The sequence below is a fragment of the Tiliqua scincoides genome, chromosome 4 (genome assembly GCF_035046505.1).
Source record: "Tiliqua scincoides isolate rTilSci1 chromosome 4, rTilSci1.hap2, whole genome shotgun sequence".
Lineage (NCBI taxonomy): Eukaryota > Metazoa > Chordata > Lepidosauria > Squamata > Scincidae > Tiliqua > Tiliqua scincoides.
In genome coordinates, this window is record NC_089824.1 from 29,444,774 (window position 1) to 29,459,978 (window position 15,205).

General features: G+C 44.0%; 1 protein-coding gene and 1 pseudogene across 3 annotated transcripts in view; both read left to right on the plus strand.

Moving 5' to 3' along the window:
• Positions 1-15,205, plus strand: part of RUNX1T1 (RUNX1 partner transcriptional co-repressor 1) — a 195,052-nt gene that overhangs the window by 129,756 nt on the left and 50,091 nt on the right. For all 3 annotated transcript variants that reach the window (XM_066623152.1, XM_066623153.1, XM_066623154.1), the window contains one exon: positions 12,417-12,667. In XM_066623152.1, the coding sequence (XP_066479249.1) occupies positions 12,417-12,667 (251 nt within the window). The remainder of the gene's footprint in view (positions 1-12,416; positions 12,668-15,205) is intronic.
• On the plus strand, positions 8,363-8,479 carry LOC136649864 (5S ribosomal RNA; annotated as a pseudogene).

Consider the following 15,205-nt stretch of genomic DNA (forward strand, 5'->3'; position numbering starts at 1 on the left):
TAATGGGTACTTTTGCCACTGACTTCTGAGGTACCATAATTTGAAATTTAAGGGTGGAGAGAGGGAGAGATTGTTCTATTATCATGAGAACACAGGTCACGTCTGATCGACCACAGATTTTTCATCCAAGGATTTGACTCAACATGGGTCCCCCAATCTACGTTGAGCCTGGATCCTGTCCAGCACAGCTCCGGTCATATCCAGAGGGCATTCTGAGAGCCAGGGAAGCTGCATGTGGCCTCTGCAGATTTCAGACTGACTTCTAAAGCCTCGGGGAGGCCTTACAACATCAGGTTTTCAGCAGAGTTCCCCTCAGCTCTGGAGCATGGGGGGAAGGAATTCGCACATATCCAAGGTTTCAATCAACTATGGGGGATTCCGGAACAGAACCCTGTGGATATGGGGGCATGCCTGTATATGTGGGAAGTGAAAATCAGTGCTCTAGTAAGCCTATGGAAATCCTTCATCCATGAACATTGCACCCTCAATTGACTGAATGTAACTTTGGAGTTGTTTTAATCTGTAGAAGAATTCCTTTTGACTCCTTGGCTCAAGATATGTTTAAGGATAAGCTGCGCTACTTACCTTTATACCTTTAATTTTCCTTATTCTTGCTACTAGTTTGTCACCAATTTCCTGCTTATTTTTGGTGACTCTAGCAAATATTTATGATATTTCAAGCACTGTCCAGTGATGGTGTTTCTTGAGTTTCCTTCTTTTTTTGAACAAGCATAAGTCAGAAGAGAAGGAAATGAAGGCCATTTCTCCGCAAGATGTTCAGTGCAGGTGTATGGAATAGCTAGAAGGAAAATGGATTTTATTTAATTGACAAAACACCGGCAGGTCATTTAACTGCTGGTGCTCACCTTTTAAATCTGATTCCCCATAGGTGGTCCAATTTAAATATTGGACCAGCCACAGTCACTGTCTTCTGTATAATTCAGAGGAGATATTAACAGGATACAGCTGCACACTGCACACTGAGAATGAAGTATTTCAATAAAAGAAGTGGGGAACATTTTCACTCAGCTGGATCCAGAATCAATTAAGCTGTGCTATGGCCCACAGACTTACTGACAGAAGTTAATCCTGTTGAGAAGTGTGGAGATTTGAGAATCCAGATCAATCAACCAGACCAGTGGTTCTCAAACTTTTAATACCAAGACCCACTTTTTAGAATGAGAATCTGTCAGGACCCATCAGAAGTGATATCATGACCGGAAGTGACATCAACAAGCAGGAAAATTTTTAACAATCCTGGGCTGCAATTCTACCAACACTTACCCAGGAGTAAAACTGTCATTGTTAAAAGCATATACATTGTAGCCTGTTAAAAGTACAGATCTCCCCAAATGCAGTCATATACCATGGTAGCATCAAGTCTGATATATTAAAAATAAAATATTGAAATGAATGGGGACGCACCTGGAATTGGCTTGCAACCCACCTTGTGGGTCCTGACCCACAGTTTGAGAAACACTGAACCAGACCAAGCCATCCTCACAGGGTAGAGGTCATTTATTAGACCATCAACACAGATTTTGCCTTAATTCTGTCTTGTACCTTCAATACCTTGACAACCTTCATCAATAGGGAGATTTTGTATTAGTCTTTCACAAACTTATTTAACACACAAGAAACTACCATACTGCTAGCAGACTTCTCTCTGTTGGGTGATCATATGTGAACTTTAGGATGAATGGTAGAGATGACATGAACCACCAGCACCGCCTCCTCTGGAGACAACCTAGAAATGACTTCCTTGGGCATTGTGTCATCCCCCCAGCATAGCATCTGGGGCAGATGCCCCTCAGGCTTCATCCTAGTTATGCCTCTGTGTCATGTTAGAGGCTAAAATAAGCCCCCAGGGTATCTGGTGTTGGATCATTTTTTGTTTGTTTAGGACTAACAATAGCACTGAAAGAATTCTGTCCTTCATTTATGACTTTGGCTTTGCTGATCTGATAGTGTAAGACTGTGTGCAGATTCGGAGATCTACAGCCACCTCCACTGCCAGCGCAAAACACTGTTTACTTTTTCCATTCCCATATCATCTGTGGGTCAAACAGGTATTATAGGCTATTGTTGTGCTGCAAAACCTGCCTGACCACAGACAAAGCAAGGCAGAAAAGAGAATAAGGAGTTTGTGCATTGCTGGCAGCTATGACTGCATCCAATCATCTACAGATTGCTGAAAGACTATGATCTAGGTATGACATTCTGTTTTGTTCTGGCACTAACATATTTCCTTTCACTCCTAGTAAGTGAGCATTCCTACCTAGTAAGAGTCATGGATTAGGGACCTGCTATATGTGTGTCTGTATAGCTAGAAGTGAGGCTGGCCTCACTGGCCTTTTTAGAAGCAACAGTTCATTTGCAAAATGCTGTTCCTGTTACTGTACATAGGACAGGTCTTTTGAATTCATCTTAAGGCCACTTGGGGGAATAATGAGGGTCCAATCCTAACTTGCAGTGGAGCAGACAGACCAGCAGACCTGTGCTGCATCTAGCACAAATTTGGGGCTGTCTGAGGCTCAGCCTGAGGTAAGGGGAAACTTTTCCTATTACCCCATGTCACACTGCAGCAGCCCCAGTAGTTCTACTCAAATCTGCACCACCGGACAAGGTGGCGGAGATCCAAGCAGAACGGAGCAACCAGGAGCCACTCCACACTGCCCAGGAATAGGGTTAGGATCTGGCATAACTACCAGATCCTGGCCCCACCTCCAGCTCCCTGACCACCTGCCCCCTGGAACTCCTGCCACTCGCTCTCCCCCCGTCTTGGAACACCTCCTCCCCACCTCCTCCCTGCCCTCCCCATACATCCCCCAGACCCCTGCACCAGCCTGGAATGGCCAGCGCAAAACTTACCTTCCTTCATTGCTGGGTAAGCTTTGGGCACAGCCCAGGGTGCAGTTAGGATTGCACCCTGTTTCTGCTTGCTAGACTTTTTCACATTTTAATTGAAGAGGACTTAGGTCACCGGTAGAGCACATGCCTTATTTGCAGAATGACCCAGTTTCACTCTCCAGGTCTGGGAATGATCCCTGCATGAAATCCTAGAAAGCTGCAGCCAGTCCGATGGCCCAACTTAGCATAAGTCAGCTTCAGGTGCCTTTTGTTAAGGTCCTCTTGAATTAACATGTTTTTTAAGGATAGTGAATTGTTATTTAACATCTTCATTGATCGTGGTTATAACCTGACCTGCAGGTCAATTTTTTAGTGGCAAGTCAGACTAGAAGTTAACATATTTATTAGAGTGTATTATCTGCCCCCTTTGCACTGCTTTTTCGGTTGTGATATTCAGTGAGCCTCTTCGGTGGAGGCTGAGAAAATGTACAGTATTCCTTGTCTGCTGCCTATATGAGACACATGCTCACATCTTTAAGATTTGAGTTCAACCTGCAAAAATATACTTACCTACAGTAATTTTTTTCCTCTCCTGAATGCAGTTTCAGCATCTTGTTTGCATATTCATGTTCTGCCTCTTACCATTTATCTGTGTGCCCAGTCCTACTGCGTGCAAGGTTTTATGGATCAGCCTGACAGCAGAGCTCTGTGTTTTACTGAACGTTTTCTTGGTGCATATGGTATGACATGGATGAGCAGCCACAGTGAGATTTTGGAGTCTATTAAACTAGCTCATTAAAAAGATCAATCTGTTTCTGTAATAACACTGGGAGCCATCAGTCATTGAAAGGGAGAAGAAAGTGACACCTGAGGAGACAACACATTTTGGGTAGTTTTTGCATCCTATGTCAGGGACAAAGCACTTGCTACATTTTTTAAAATAAATTTTTTAGACATTGCATCCTATTGCAGGAAGAGGTAAATACACTTGGGCTGAAACACTGTATTTTTAACTGGCAATAAGTCCTACTGAATTCAGTGGGACTTCCTTCTGGGTATGCATGCATAGGATTGTGCTGTAAATACATGAATGCACAAAAACCATAGATATGTGGCCATTTTCTTTCTTTAAACCTTGTTATAAATCTCTCTACTTTATTATTAACCCAAACTGGCAGTGCAAATCTATGTAAATCTGTTCAGAAGGTAAGGCCTATGGATTTTCATGGAAGTTACTCCCTGGTGGATGTATAGTCAGGGTGTCAAACTTGCTTCATACAGCAGGCCAAATAGCATTCATGGTGCCTGCTAAGTGCTGGAAGTGATGTCATTAAGAAGGAAGTGATGTCATTAAGCAGACAATGGCCAGAAATAAGCACTTTATTCTCTTATAGAAACTCATTAGATACAAATGACAGAAGAGAAAATGTGCAAATCTTGATCATATTTTAAGATATGGGAAAGCCCAATTTTGATATGGGCAACCCTTTCAGCAGTGCTGCTTCTGCTGAAGTGTCATTTTACAGCTCAGCAGCTAAGAGGTGTTCTGTGAAGTGACATTATGTTAGAAGTGGCACTGCTGAAAGGGTGGCCAGTGTAATAATTGGGCTACCTCAGCACCTCAGCAGTGTCTCTCATCCTTCTTGGTCTGCTCTTTCCCCTGTATTGTCTGCTACCTTCTGAGGCTTCCTTCTAGCCCTCCTAGTGTCTCAGCAGATGTAGCACGATTGAGAAAGGGTGGCTCTGGGAGAGCCCAATTATTACATGGGCCAGGTAAAGAGCTTCCATGGGCCTTACTTTTGACACCCCTGGTGTATATGATTGCTCTCTAAGACTTGTTTTGGGGGAAAATGATGATTCTTCCCTTGGTGTCAAATAAGTCAGTGGTTCCAAAACTCTGGGTCCATGGTCTGTCAGTGGGTCACAACACAATTTTTGGTGATTCGCAAAACTGACAGGGTAGATTAGGCTATGTGCATCAAGGGTTAAATAACCTTCTACTCTTGGGGGCATTATAGCCTCAGAGGCTTGAGTGGTAAAGTGAAACTTTTCTTTAGGTGGATCCCAATGCTAAAAGGTTTGGGAACCACTGAAGTAATTGTGCTGAGGAATTTTTCCTGGTAGACAGAGGATATCACAAAGCAGGTGTCCCAAGTGTGTACCGCTTGAGAAAATAAGTACAGGTGCAGGCTATTTATCCATGGATGTTTTATCTGCGGATTTTTCTCCACGCGAATGGGGTGGGGGTACTGAAAGTTACACACATCTTTGCCTCCTTTGCCCTGCACTGGCGTCTCGCTCCCTTTCCAGGCAGCCCAAAACACTGCAAAAAGGCTCCACCTCGCCCAGGCAGGGAATAGCCCTGGAGCCCTGGAAGAGGTTCCCCTTGTGAAGGAACAGTAACATTCCTGGAACCCCTGAGCCAGCCGAGGCTGAAGAGGGGGTTGGAAAATCCTATGTAAGCAGAACACATGCAGCAAGATGGAGCTCTCTCTCTCTCTCTCTCTCTCTCTCTCAGAGAGAGAGAGAGAGAGAGAGAGAGAGAGAGAGACAGGGACAGGTGTGGTAGCAACAGAGGGATTGCTTTAAAAAACCCAGGGAGTATTTGCCGAATCCCCCCCCACCCATGATGCAGGCAATCATGACACAAGCAAGCCTTCCCACCAGGCAAAGCATGAGATTTAGCCTACAATCCTCTCCACACTTTCCTGGGAGTAAGCCCCATTGACTGGAATGGGGCTTACTTCTGAGTAGAAACTCGTAGGGGCTGGACTCTTAAAAGATCAGCATCCCATGTGAAAGAAGCTGAGCAGCTGGCAACGGGGAGGGCTGAGTACGGAGCGGAAGGGAGGGGATTGATAACAGCTGCCTTAGTTTCCTTCCATCCGGAAGTGTCAGGCTGCAGCCTCTTTGCGTAACTATGGAATTCAGCACAACGCGTTTTTTTTAATTGCGCCGAGTCACGGAACGGAACTAACGAGGATAAATAGGCTCCACCTGTAAAAGTGATTGTGTTTATGTAAAGGAGATTTCTTCCTAAGAGCTTTCCACTTATTTTTTGTGGATATTTCTAACTTCAATTGCTTGAGAAAGAAAAATTACTATGCAATTTTTACAATGCTAGTAGGATTTTGTGAGTTGTTAGTTGCACAGCATGACACAGGTACAAGCACCTTCAATCATCATGCATTTGCCTCATGAAAAAGTTATGTTGTTAGGATTACCATTTCACCAATAAGAAGAAGGTAGTCTTCCTTAGACTGACACTGCAGTCCTATGCATGTCTGCTTAGAAGTAGGTCTCATTGAATTAAATGGGACTTACTCCCAGGGAAGTGTGCATAGGCTTGCAGCTTTGGTTTCTTATTGAGTCATTACTCCTCCTTTTCAAATCCAGAGATGGAGTTTAGCAGTCATGTGGTTATTTTTGGAAGAAAGCTCAAAGCTTACCCATTTCAAACACCAGTTATGGCAGCTACAGTTGTGTATGCCTTCAGTGATAATCCCCTCCCCATATTCCATATTGGAGTATTGTTCAGGTCTTAATTTTTGCTTCATCCAATCAGAGACGTATGCCCAGAACTTGTTTTCAGTTACATTCTTGCCTGCACCCTTCTCAGCATGGGCAAAGTACATCCATTTCAGTAGGAAACTGAGCCTGATGATAAACTCTTGGAGCAGTGCTTATCTTTATTGACAAGATACTAGCAAAACAACAGCCACGTTTTCATGGGAATTCAAATGGGAGGGAGAGAACAAGTTGCTTGGAGAACTATAAAGACCATGTCAAACTGCAGCAACTCTGAATATCCTGCTTAACCACAACATTGTCCCCTATTGAAAAGAACAGATGAATCACACTTGGTTGAAATGCAGAAGATAATTCACTTAAGTTGCTCTGTTCACAGACCCTGGAGCCTTTTTGGGACATTTTTCAACACACGTGAATACGCAGCTTTCACTTCAGGCACGGAACATTTCCAATATTCACGTCTCGTTTACTTATAGGACTCCTTTCGAGAGGCTCTGGTATGATGAGCGTGCAAGGACAATGTGGTTCTTTCTTGGAAGTGATCGCATAAGAACTCTTTCCATGTTACTCTTAAAACAAAACAAACAACACAGTTCCTTGTGGGCTCTGAGTTTCTCCCAAATGATAGAAGGTGCAAAGCAGGTGCAAATGAAGCAGTCCATTTTATTGGACCAATTCCTGTTGATAGGAAATATACAAGCTTCCAAGTTTAGATTGAATGAGCTAGGAGAGAGTGTGGTTCAGCCACCCGTCATCTAAATCCACTGACCAAGAGTTAGAAATTCTTAGATTTTCAGCTTTGTAAAATGTTATCAGCAATGCAGATTTTTTTTCCATCTGTTATTGCCTGGCACCACCATATTGGTTCAATACATGTTAGCTACTTTGTATCTTCTGTCACAAAAGGGGAAAGGAATCTCTTCTTTTCAAGACATCTTTTGTCATTCCCGTAAGCATTGACAGGACTATCGAAGAAAGAATTGTCCACCACTCCCTGTGTAATAGCAAGTTAATACAATAAAGTGAGGAAAAAACAGAAAGTTCTCCCAAGTAGCATAGCTGTGTGTCTGTGCAGTAGGATAGCAGCAATCATTTTCTTTGAAAGGATCCAATTTCAAGAAGCAGCATGACTGTCTTAAAAGTACAGTTGTATAAACATTTTATGGCACAGTTGCCTTTCCATGCTTTTGCTTTTGCAGACTGTTAAGAGAAGTTGTAGCGATCTCAACAGCAGTAGGATTTTATTCCCCCTTTGCTGTATTTGCTGCCGTACAAACATTGCCATTTAAGAACAGTCTTTTTTGTATGGGGCTCCCAAAATGCATCTGTAAAGTCTTTGAAACATAAACATGCACACAATTTTGTATCTATGTAAAATTGTTTTCAAAAAAGTTCTTGTTGCTGGATGGCTAATTGTGTGCTTTCTATTCACATTTATATTTTGGAGAACTATCAGAAATTTTTCTACTCATTGAGATTTGGCAAGATGCTGCCAAATTAAAAATGGTTGTGTGAATTGTGACTAATGACTCTGATTAATAATACTGTTCACCACTGGCTAGTTGTATTCACTACAAAGGAAAATTTCTCAAATTCATTCAGTATTCTGGTTGGACATCATATCTCTCCTGTCTTCTAAGTAGACAGCTGTAGTTCCAAATGTTCGAATTTATTCTCAGCCTAAAAACTGAATATTTCAGGTGTTACAAAATGCTTGGTGAGCAATGAAATCATTTTCAACAAAAAAAAGCTACAGAGCATTTGTTTTGTTCTCTGCAAAGATAATTAACATTGGCAACAATATATGTGGACCCTGGAAAGCCAAGCTTCATGCTTTCTGAACGAATGCTAAAATCTCAGGGTCGTTTTCTTTTTTCCTTTGAGAATTTTTTACAACTCCCAGAGCTGCAGCTTCTATTAGTAATTCCTTCCTTAATCCTTTTGAGATGTTATGAAATTGTGGCTCCACAGTTTCACAATAGGCAGCAACTGTTACCCTGCACATGCCCAATTTCGTCTGGTCTTGGAAGCTAAGCAGGGTCAGGCCTGGTTAGTACTTGGATGGGAGACCACTTGGGAATACCAGGTGCTGTAGGCTTATACCATAGTCTTTCGAGACTGAAGGTTGCCAACCAGTTTCACAATGTCCAGTGTGTGCCAGCAATCCCCTCCTGCTGCCTCACTCCATAACCTGCCTTCCGGCCACTATGCTCACAGTATTTCAGGTTAAGGACCTGTCTTTTCATTTTTTTCAGTAGTGTTCAGGTAGGGGAGAGGCAAAATGCTAGGTTTTACAGGTGCTTCAATGCACCCTGTAAGCTGCCCCTTCCTCTTGCCATCAGAGCCATTCCGAGCTGCAAGAGCAACATGGAGGCATCTCCTCCACATTGCTTTTGCCGCTTAGAATGGCTCTGATGGCAAGAAGGAAGGGCAGTTTTCAGGGTATGTTAAGACGCCTGCAAAACTTAGCACTGTTTCTCCCCCTCTGGGAATGTCACTGACTTTTCAAGTATAAACTGATTTGGGAACTTCTTTTGTTGAAAAGCACAAAATATTTAAAATATAAAAGTATTCTTAAAGAAATACAGTTTGTCCATTTATAGACTAACCTTGTAAGAAGGAAATCCTTACTCTTAATTAAGGGTACTGGGCATTCAACATTCCTAGCCTGGGGGTGATCTAACAGTCTAGTCCTATCTAGCACAGGAGTGGCAGCTCTAAACTCCTACCACTTGATCCTGTGCTGGATCTGAGCAGGCTGTAGGTCTCTTCGGTGGAAGGGCACATTCGTCCCCTTACCCCGAGTAAAGCCCTAGCCTGCTCAGTGAGGCTTTTCAAGTCTGTGCCAGCTATTTTGTTGGCACTATTTTGCTATTAGGGGATAGGATTCGGCAGAGGAGGCCTCTATCTGTTCGACCCCCTCCCCTCCTGGGCCAGTTCCATCCTTCCCTCTGCCCAGAAATGCCTCCCCCGCTCCCTTATACAACCCTTCTCATGCCCCTGTGCTACTTGGTGCTTACTTGGTTTGATGGTGCCTGGGGCTTGAACTGTGGTGTTGATGGGGTGGAGCAGGCCACCCCACCAGCACTGCTTACTCTCATGGTGGTGCAAATGGCCTTACAATACATTTGCAAAGCCCAGCTTTGGGGCTGCAGCGCTGGCTCTGAGGCGCCGTAGGATCAGGCTGTAAATGAAATTCAATTGGGACTTTCCTATGCAGTCTTCCTAGCTAGGAAGGTTATTTCAGGCCCATGGCCAGAAAGACACTTTTAGTCCTACTTCAAGAATGCAGCATTAGTCATGTGTCTCTCCCTCTTCATCGGGTGGAATGTTTTCTGAATTAAAGATAAAAAATCTATGCAAGTTTAAGTAGTGAATCAGTCCTTGGATTGTATGTGGGGAGTCTTCATAAACTCCTCCCCCTTTTATCATTCTCCTTATGGCCTGGGAGTATAGCTGAACTCCTTGGGTGGCAGGATCAGCTACATTGGAAGCAGTACATTGGAGGGAGACAACATCTGCCTCATTCAGTACTGAAAAATGTCATTTCCTCTTGTTGCAGAGTCATTTGAAATTCATTTCAGTAAAATGTTGCAACGTCTGTAATTCAAAATCTGTGTTTCTGTTTCCGTTGTATTTCGCTCTTGAAAATACATCACAAAATTCTCAATTTTCATTTCAGGTTGGAAATTAAGTTTTACTTATAAAGAACTGATAATTTGCAGGTGGAATGCTGCCATTTGTTCTTATCCATGAATGGTTCTCTATTCCAGCACATTTTGCATGATGATATGTCATTCTCAAAAGGAGTGGCATGTAAACTCTTGATGGTTCTACACATCATATGGTTCTACACATCATATGGGAAGTAATTGTTTTGGGACTAAGCAGTAGTCAGTGACTCTATTCAGTACCCTTACCCATCTCTGACTTTATGGGTGCAATATTTTTAAAAGCCCTTCTCCACTTCCACTACCCTTACACTTCTCCTCTTTCCCTGCTGCTGCTCCCTATGCCTGGAACCACTTCCCACAATGCCTCAGTGTTACACCTCCCTTATTCTTTTAAATCGGTCTTCAAAACCTGCCTTTTTCATGAAGACTTTGACCCAACCCCAGGGTCTCTTATTCAGGCCGGGTCTCACTGCCTGAGAAAGGCTACATGACTATATTCTCCCCTGCATCCACTTCTCTTCCTCTGTTGTCTTACATGTATCTCTTTTAGACTGCCTTCAAGACTACTTTTGTCATTGCGTGTGTTTGTTTTCACTGTATGTAAATAGCACTATCAGTGGCATTGCTAGGAGGGGGCGGGCCACACCAGGTGACATGCAGGGGGAGGTGATGCGCACTATTGATCAAAATCGCAGTTTGTAGGAATAATATCATCATGTTATATGCCAGTCAATGTGTAATTTACAGCAGAATGCAATGAAGAAAACCGGAATGAAATATCTTCATTCTTTCAAATGTTATGGCCGAAAAACCAGAAAACAAAAATGCAACTGCCATATGTAACAAAAAAGTACATTTCCTTAATTAAAAACAGACCGATTGTTCGAATAGCCAATTAGATGTTATTATGACACAGCATGGAACCAATAAGTCGTTAGTAAGGTAATACCTGGGGAGAGGGTGATACCACTAGTGACCAAAATTGCAATTTGTAGGAATAGTACGATCTTGTTATATACCATTCAATGTGTAATTTACAACAGAATGCAATGGAAAAAAAACTACATTGAAATATCTGTGTTCTGTCAAAAAATATAGCCAAAAAACCAGTGGGATGGGACAATGGTACATCCCCCGCACCCATCACCTAGGTCATTGCCCCACCCACTGCATGGGAGGAGATCCATTATACAGGTGATGCACTGGCCTCCCACACTGGGTGACCCAAATCTTAGTGATGCCCTGGGCACTATATAAATAGATATATAAGTATTTTGCCATGAGTTCTAAGGAAGGCTGGTATTAGAATGTGCTGTAATGATCATTGGATTGCATTCCAAAGTCCTATTGAAATTAAAGGGACAGAAGATGGTCGCAGTCGCCCTGTCTTGTTGATTTCAGCAGTGCTGAGTCATGACGGGCAGCCCAATCCTGAGGTGCCTGGAGCTGCAAGACCCAGCGGCTCCCTGGCGGGCTCCTGCCGGATCCAGAGCCTAATGCGCTACTGCGGGAGGCTCTTCGGGAGATGGGGACGTTCATCCCCTCCCCCCCCCGGGTAAGGGAAGCAACCCTGCAATGGGGCTACTCACTTTAGCGGCGACTGTTTGGTCGCCGCTAAAGTGAAGGCGCTCGTGTAGGGCGCACAGCCCTCCACAAGCGCCTAGGATCCTGCAGAGCTTGGCTCCGTGGATCCGCCTCTCTCCGCCCCCGGAATGCCCCCGACCATGCCTCCCCCCTCCCCGGAATGCCTTCCCCACACCCCCGACCATGTCCCCATTCTCTGTTCCGCAGCCCGGTGATCGCAGGCACCGCTGAGCCGTGAAACATGGGCGCCCACCGGGTGGTGGCTCAGTGCTGGCCGGAGCTGAGCCATCTCTGGCAGGAGCCCGGCGGTAAGCCCCGCAAACGTGCCTTATGGCACGTTAGCAACTGTGGTCTGCGCCGCAGAGGCGTGGCGCGGTCCACAGGATTGGGCCCTAACTTCCTTAGGATTCAACCCATTGTTTCATTCACTGATGGGAGTTCATTGCAACATTACCTGGAAGTTGTCACAAAGCATCAGACACTTATAGCTGTTTAGAACCATGCACTAGTTAACAGGAGGAATAAAGGAGGGTTGCTAATTTTATTGTTGTATCTTGACATGAAGCAAGAACTTCTAGCAATTTATGAATGTGTCTATTGCTCACCTTTAGACTAAAAGCTCACCCACTGAAATAAATAGCATGGTGCATCCTACTTAGTAGAGTCTGAAATAAATCTCTCTGTGAATAAATGCATGTGCTCTGTGTGTATATGCTACCAAAGTTAAGTTGCTGTTCATTTCCCTGTGCAAACTGTGTTGCCCACTTTGTCTTACAGAACCAAAGAAAATGGCTTTGACAGAGAGCCTTTGCACTCAGAGCATCCAAGCAAGCGGCCCTGCACTATAAGCCCAGGCCAGCGGTACAGTCCAAATAACGGCTTGTCTTACCAGCCCAATGGTCTGCCTCACCCCACTCCACCTCCACCTCAGCATTACCGTTTGGATGATATGGCCATTGCCCACCACTACAGGGACTCATACAGACACCCAAACCACAGGGACCTCAGGGACAGAAACAGACCTATGGGTGAGCAGAACTCTTTGATTCTAGGTGACCTTTGTAGTTCATTTATTACTAAGGATGTCTTGGACGTAGTACAATCCTCACCGATCCCAGCACAGCTGGTAGTTTGGTTGGCAAGAGAAGCTCATCCATGAATGGCCTTGCTCTTCTTTCATCTAATATAGACATGAAGACTATTCCAAGCCAGATATGCACTATGCCAGTGTTCTTCAACCTTAGGGTCAGGACCCCAATGGGGTCACGAAGCCTCAGTTGTGGGGTCGCAGCAGCTTACGGGAATGAAAAGGGTTGAGGACCACTAGACTAAAGCTCCAGCAGGTAAAGGGGCAGGAATTTGGTGAACCCCTTCAGGTACCAAGAGATTGCATTCCAGTCCTGCTCAGGTTCTTAGCAACTGTGCTAAAATAGTTTTCACTAGTGCCAGGCTTCATGGTAACTTTTTTTGCTCTATCTGTTGGTTACAGTGAACAGAGTATTTGGTTACAGTGAACACTGCTGGGAGGGCAGTGACAGTCTCATGATTGATTGATTGACCCCAACAGTGTCTTTTCTAGTGGCTGTCTGCTGGTGTTTTGCATCTTTAAGATTGTGAGCCCTTTTGGGACAGAGAGCCATTAGTTATTTGATTTTTCTCTTCTCTGTAAACTCCTTTGTGAACTTTTGTTGAAAAGCAGTATATAAATGTTGTTGTTGTTGTTGATAATAATAATAATGATGATAATAATAATAATAATAATAATAATAATAATAATAATAATAATAATAATAATAATAATAATAATATTGGGGTCAATAATAGATTGGGGTCAAGGTACAAAAAGATTGAAGAATACTGCTCTCCTTTCCACTTCTCTTTCCTTCTAATTCCTATGATGAGCATTTTTTTAAAGTTCTAGATTTTTTTTTTTTTTTGAGGATGAAAGTTACAGAAGTGTGTGTTTTTATTTTATATCGGTTTTTTTAGAACCTGAATATAGATGACTATCCAGAGTGCATCATTGGTGCACAAGTCTTTGAAATAAAAAGAAGTTACACAAAACCATAGCTATGCTTTCTTGGGTCTTCAGTTCAACAGAAATTCCAATGGAGACTTGCCTAGGAGATTGTCAGATATTGACCTGCTGAGACTATTGAAGTTCGCCTGCCTCGTTCCCATTCTTTCTCATAAGAACATAAGAACAGCCCCACTGGATCAGGCCATAGGCCCATCTAGTCCAGCTTCCTGTATCTCACAGCGGCCCACCAAATGCCCCAGGGAGCACACCAGGTAACAAGAGACCTCATCCTGGTGCTCTCCCCTACATCTGGCATTCTGACTTAACCCATTCCTAAAATCAGGAGGTTGCGCATACACATCATCGCTTGTACCCCATAATGGATTTTTCCTCCAGAAACTCGTCCAATCCCCTTTTAAAGGCGTCTAGGCTAGATGCCAGCACCACATCCTGTGGCAAGGAGTTCCACAGACCGACCACGCGCTGAGTAAAGAAATATTTTCTTTTGTCTGTCCTAACCCGCCCAACACTCAATTTTAGTGGATGTCCCCTGGTTCTGATATTATGTGAGAGTGTAAAGAGCATCTCCCTATCCACTCTGTCCATCCCCTGCATAATTTTGTATGTCTCAATCATGTCCCCCCTCAAGCGTCGCTTTTCTAGGCTGAAGAGGCCCAAACGCCATAGCCTTTCCTCATAAGGAAGGTGCCCCAGCCCCGTAATCATCTTAGTCGCTCTCTTTTGCACCTTTTCCATTTCCACTATGTCTTTTTTGAGATGCGGCGACCAGAACTGGACACAATACTCCAGGTGTGGCCTTACCATAGATTTGTACAACGGCATTATAATACTAACCGTTTTGTTCTCAATACCCTTCCTAATGATCCCAAGCATAGAATTGGCCTTCTTCACTGCCACCGCACATTGGGTCGACACTTTCATCGACCTGTCCACCACCACCCCAAGATCTCTCTCCTGATCTGTCACAGACAGCTCAGAACCCATCAGCCTATATCTAAAGTTTTGATTTTTTGCCCCAATGTGCATGACTTTACACTTACTGACATTGAAGCGCATCTGCCATTTTGCTGCCCATTCTGCCAGTCTGGAGAGATCCTTCTGGAGCTCCTCACAATCACTTCTGGTCTTTACCACTCGGAAAAGTTTGGTGTCATCTGCAAACTTAGCCACTTCACTGCTCAACCCTGTCTCCAGGTCATTTATGAAGAGGTTGAAAAGCACCGGTCCCAGGACAGATCCTTGGGGCACACCGCTTTTCACCTCTCTCCATTGTGAAAATTGCCCATTGACACCCACTCTCTGCTTCCTGGCCTCCAACCAGTTCTCAATCCACGAGAGGACCTGTCCTCTAATTCCCTGACTGTGGAGTTTTTTCAGTAGCCTTTGGTGAGGGACCGTGTCAAACGCCTTCTGAAAGTCCAGATATATAATGTCCACGGGTTCTCCCGCATCCACATGCCTGTTGACCTTTTCAAAGAATTCTATAAGGTTTGTGAGGCAAGACTTACCCTTACAGAAGCCATGC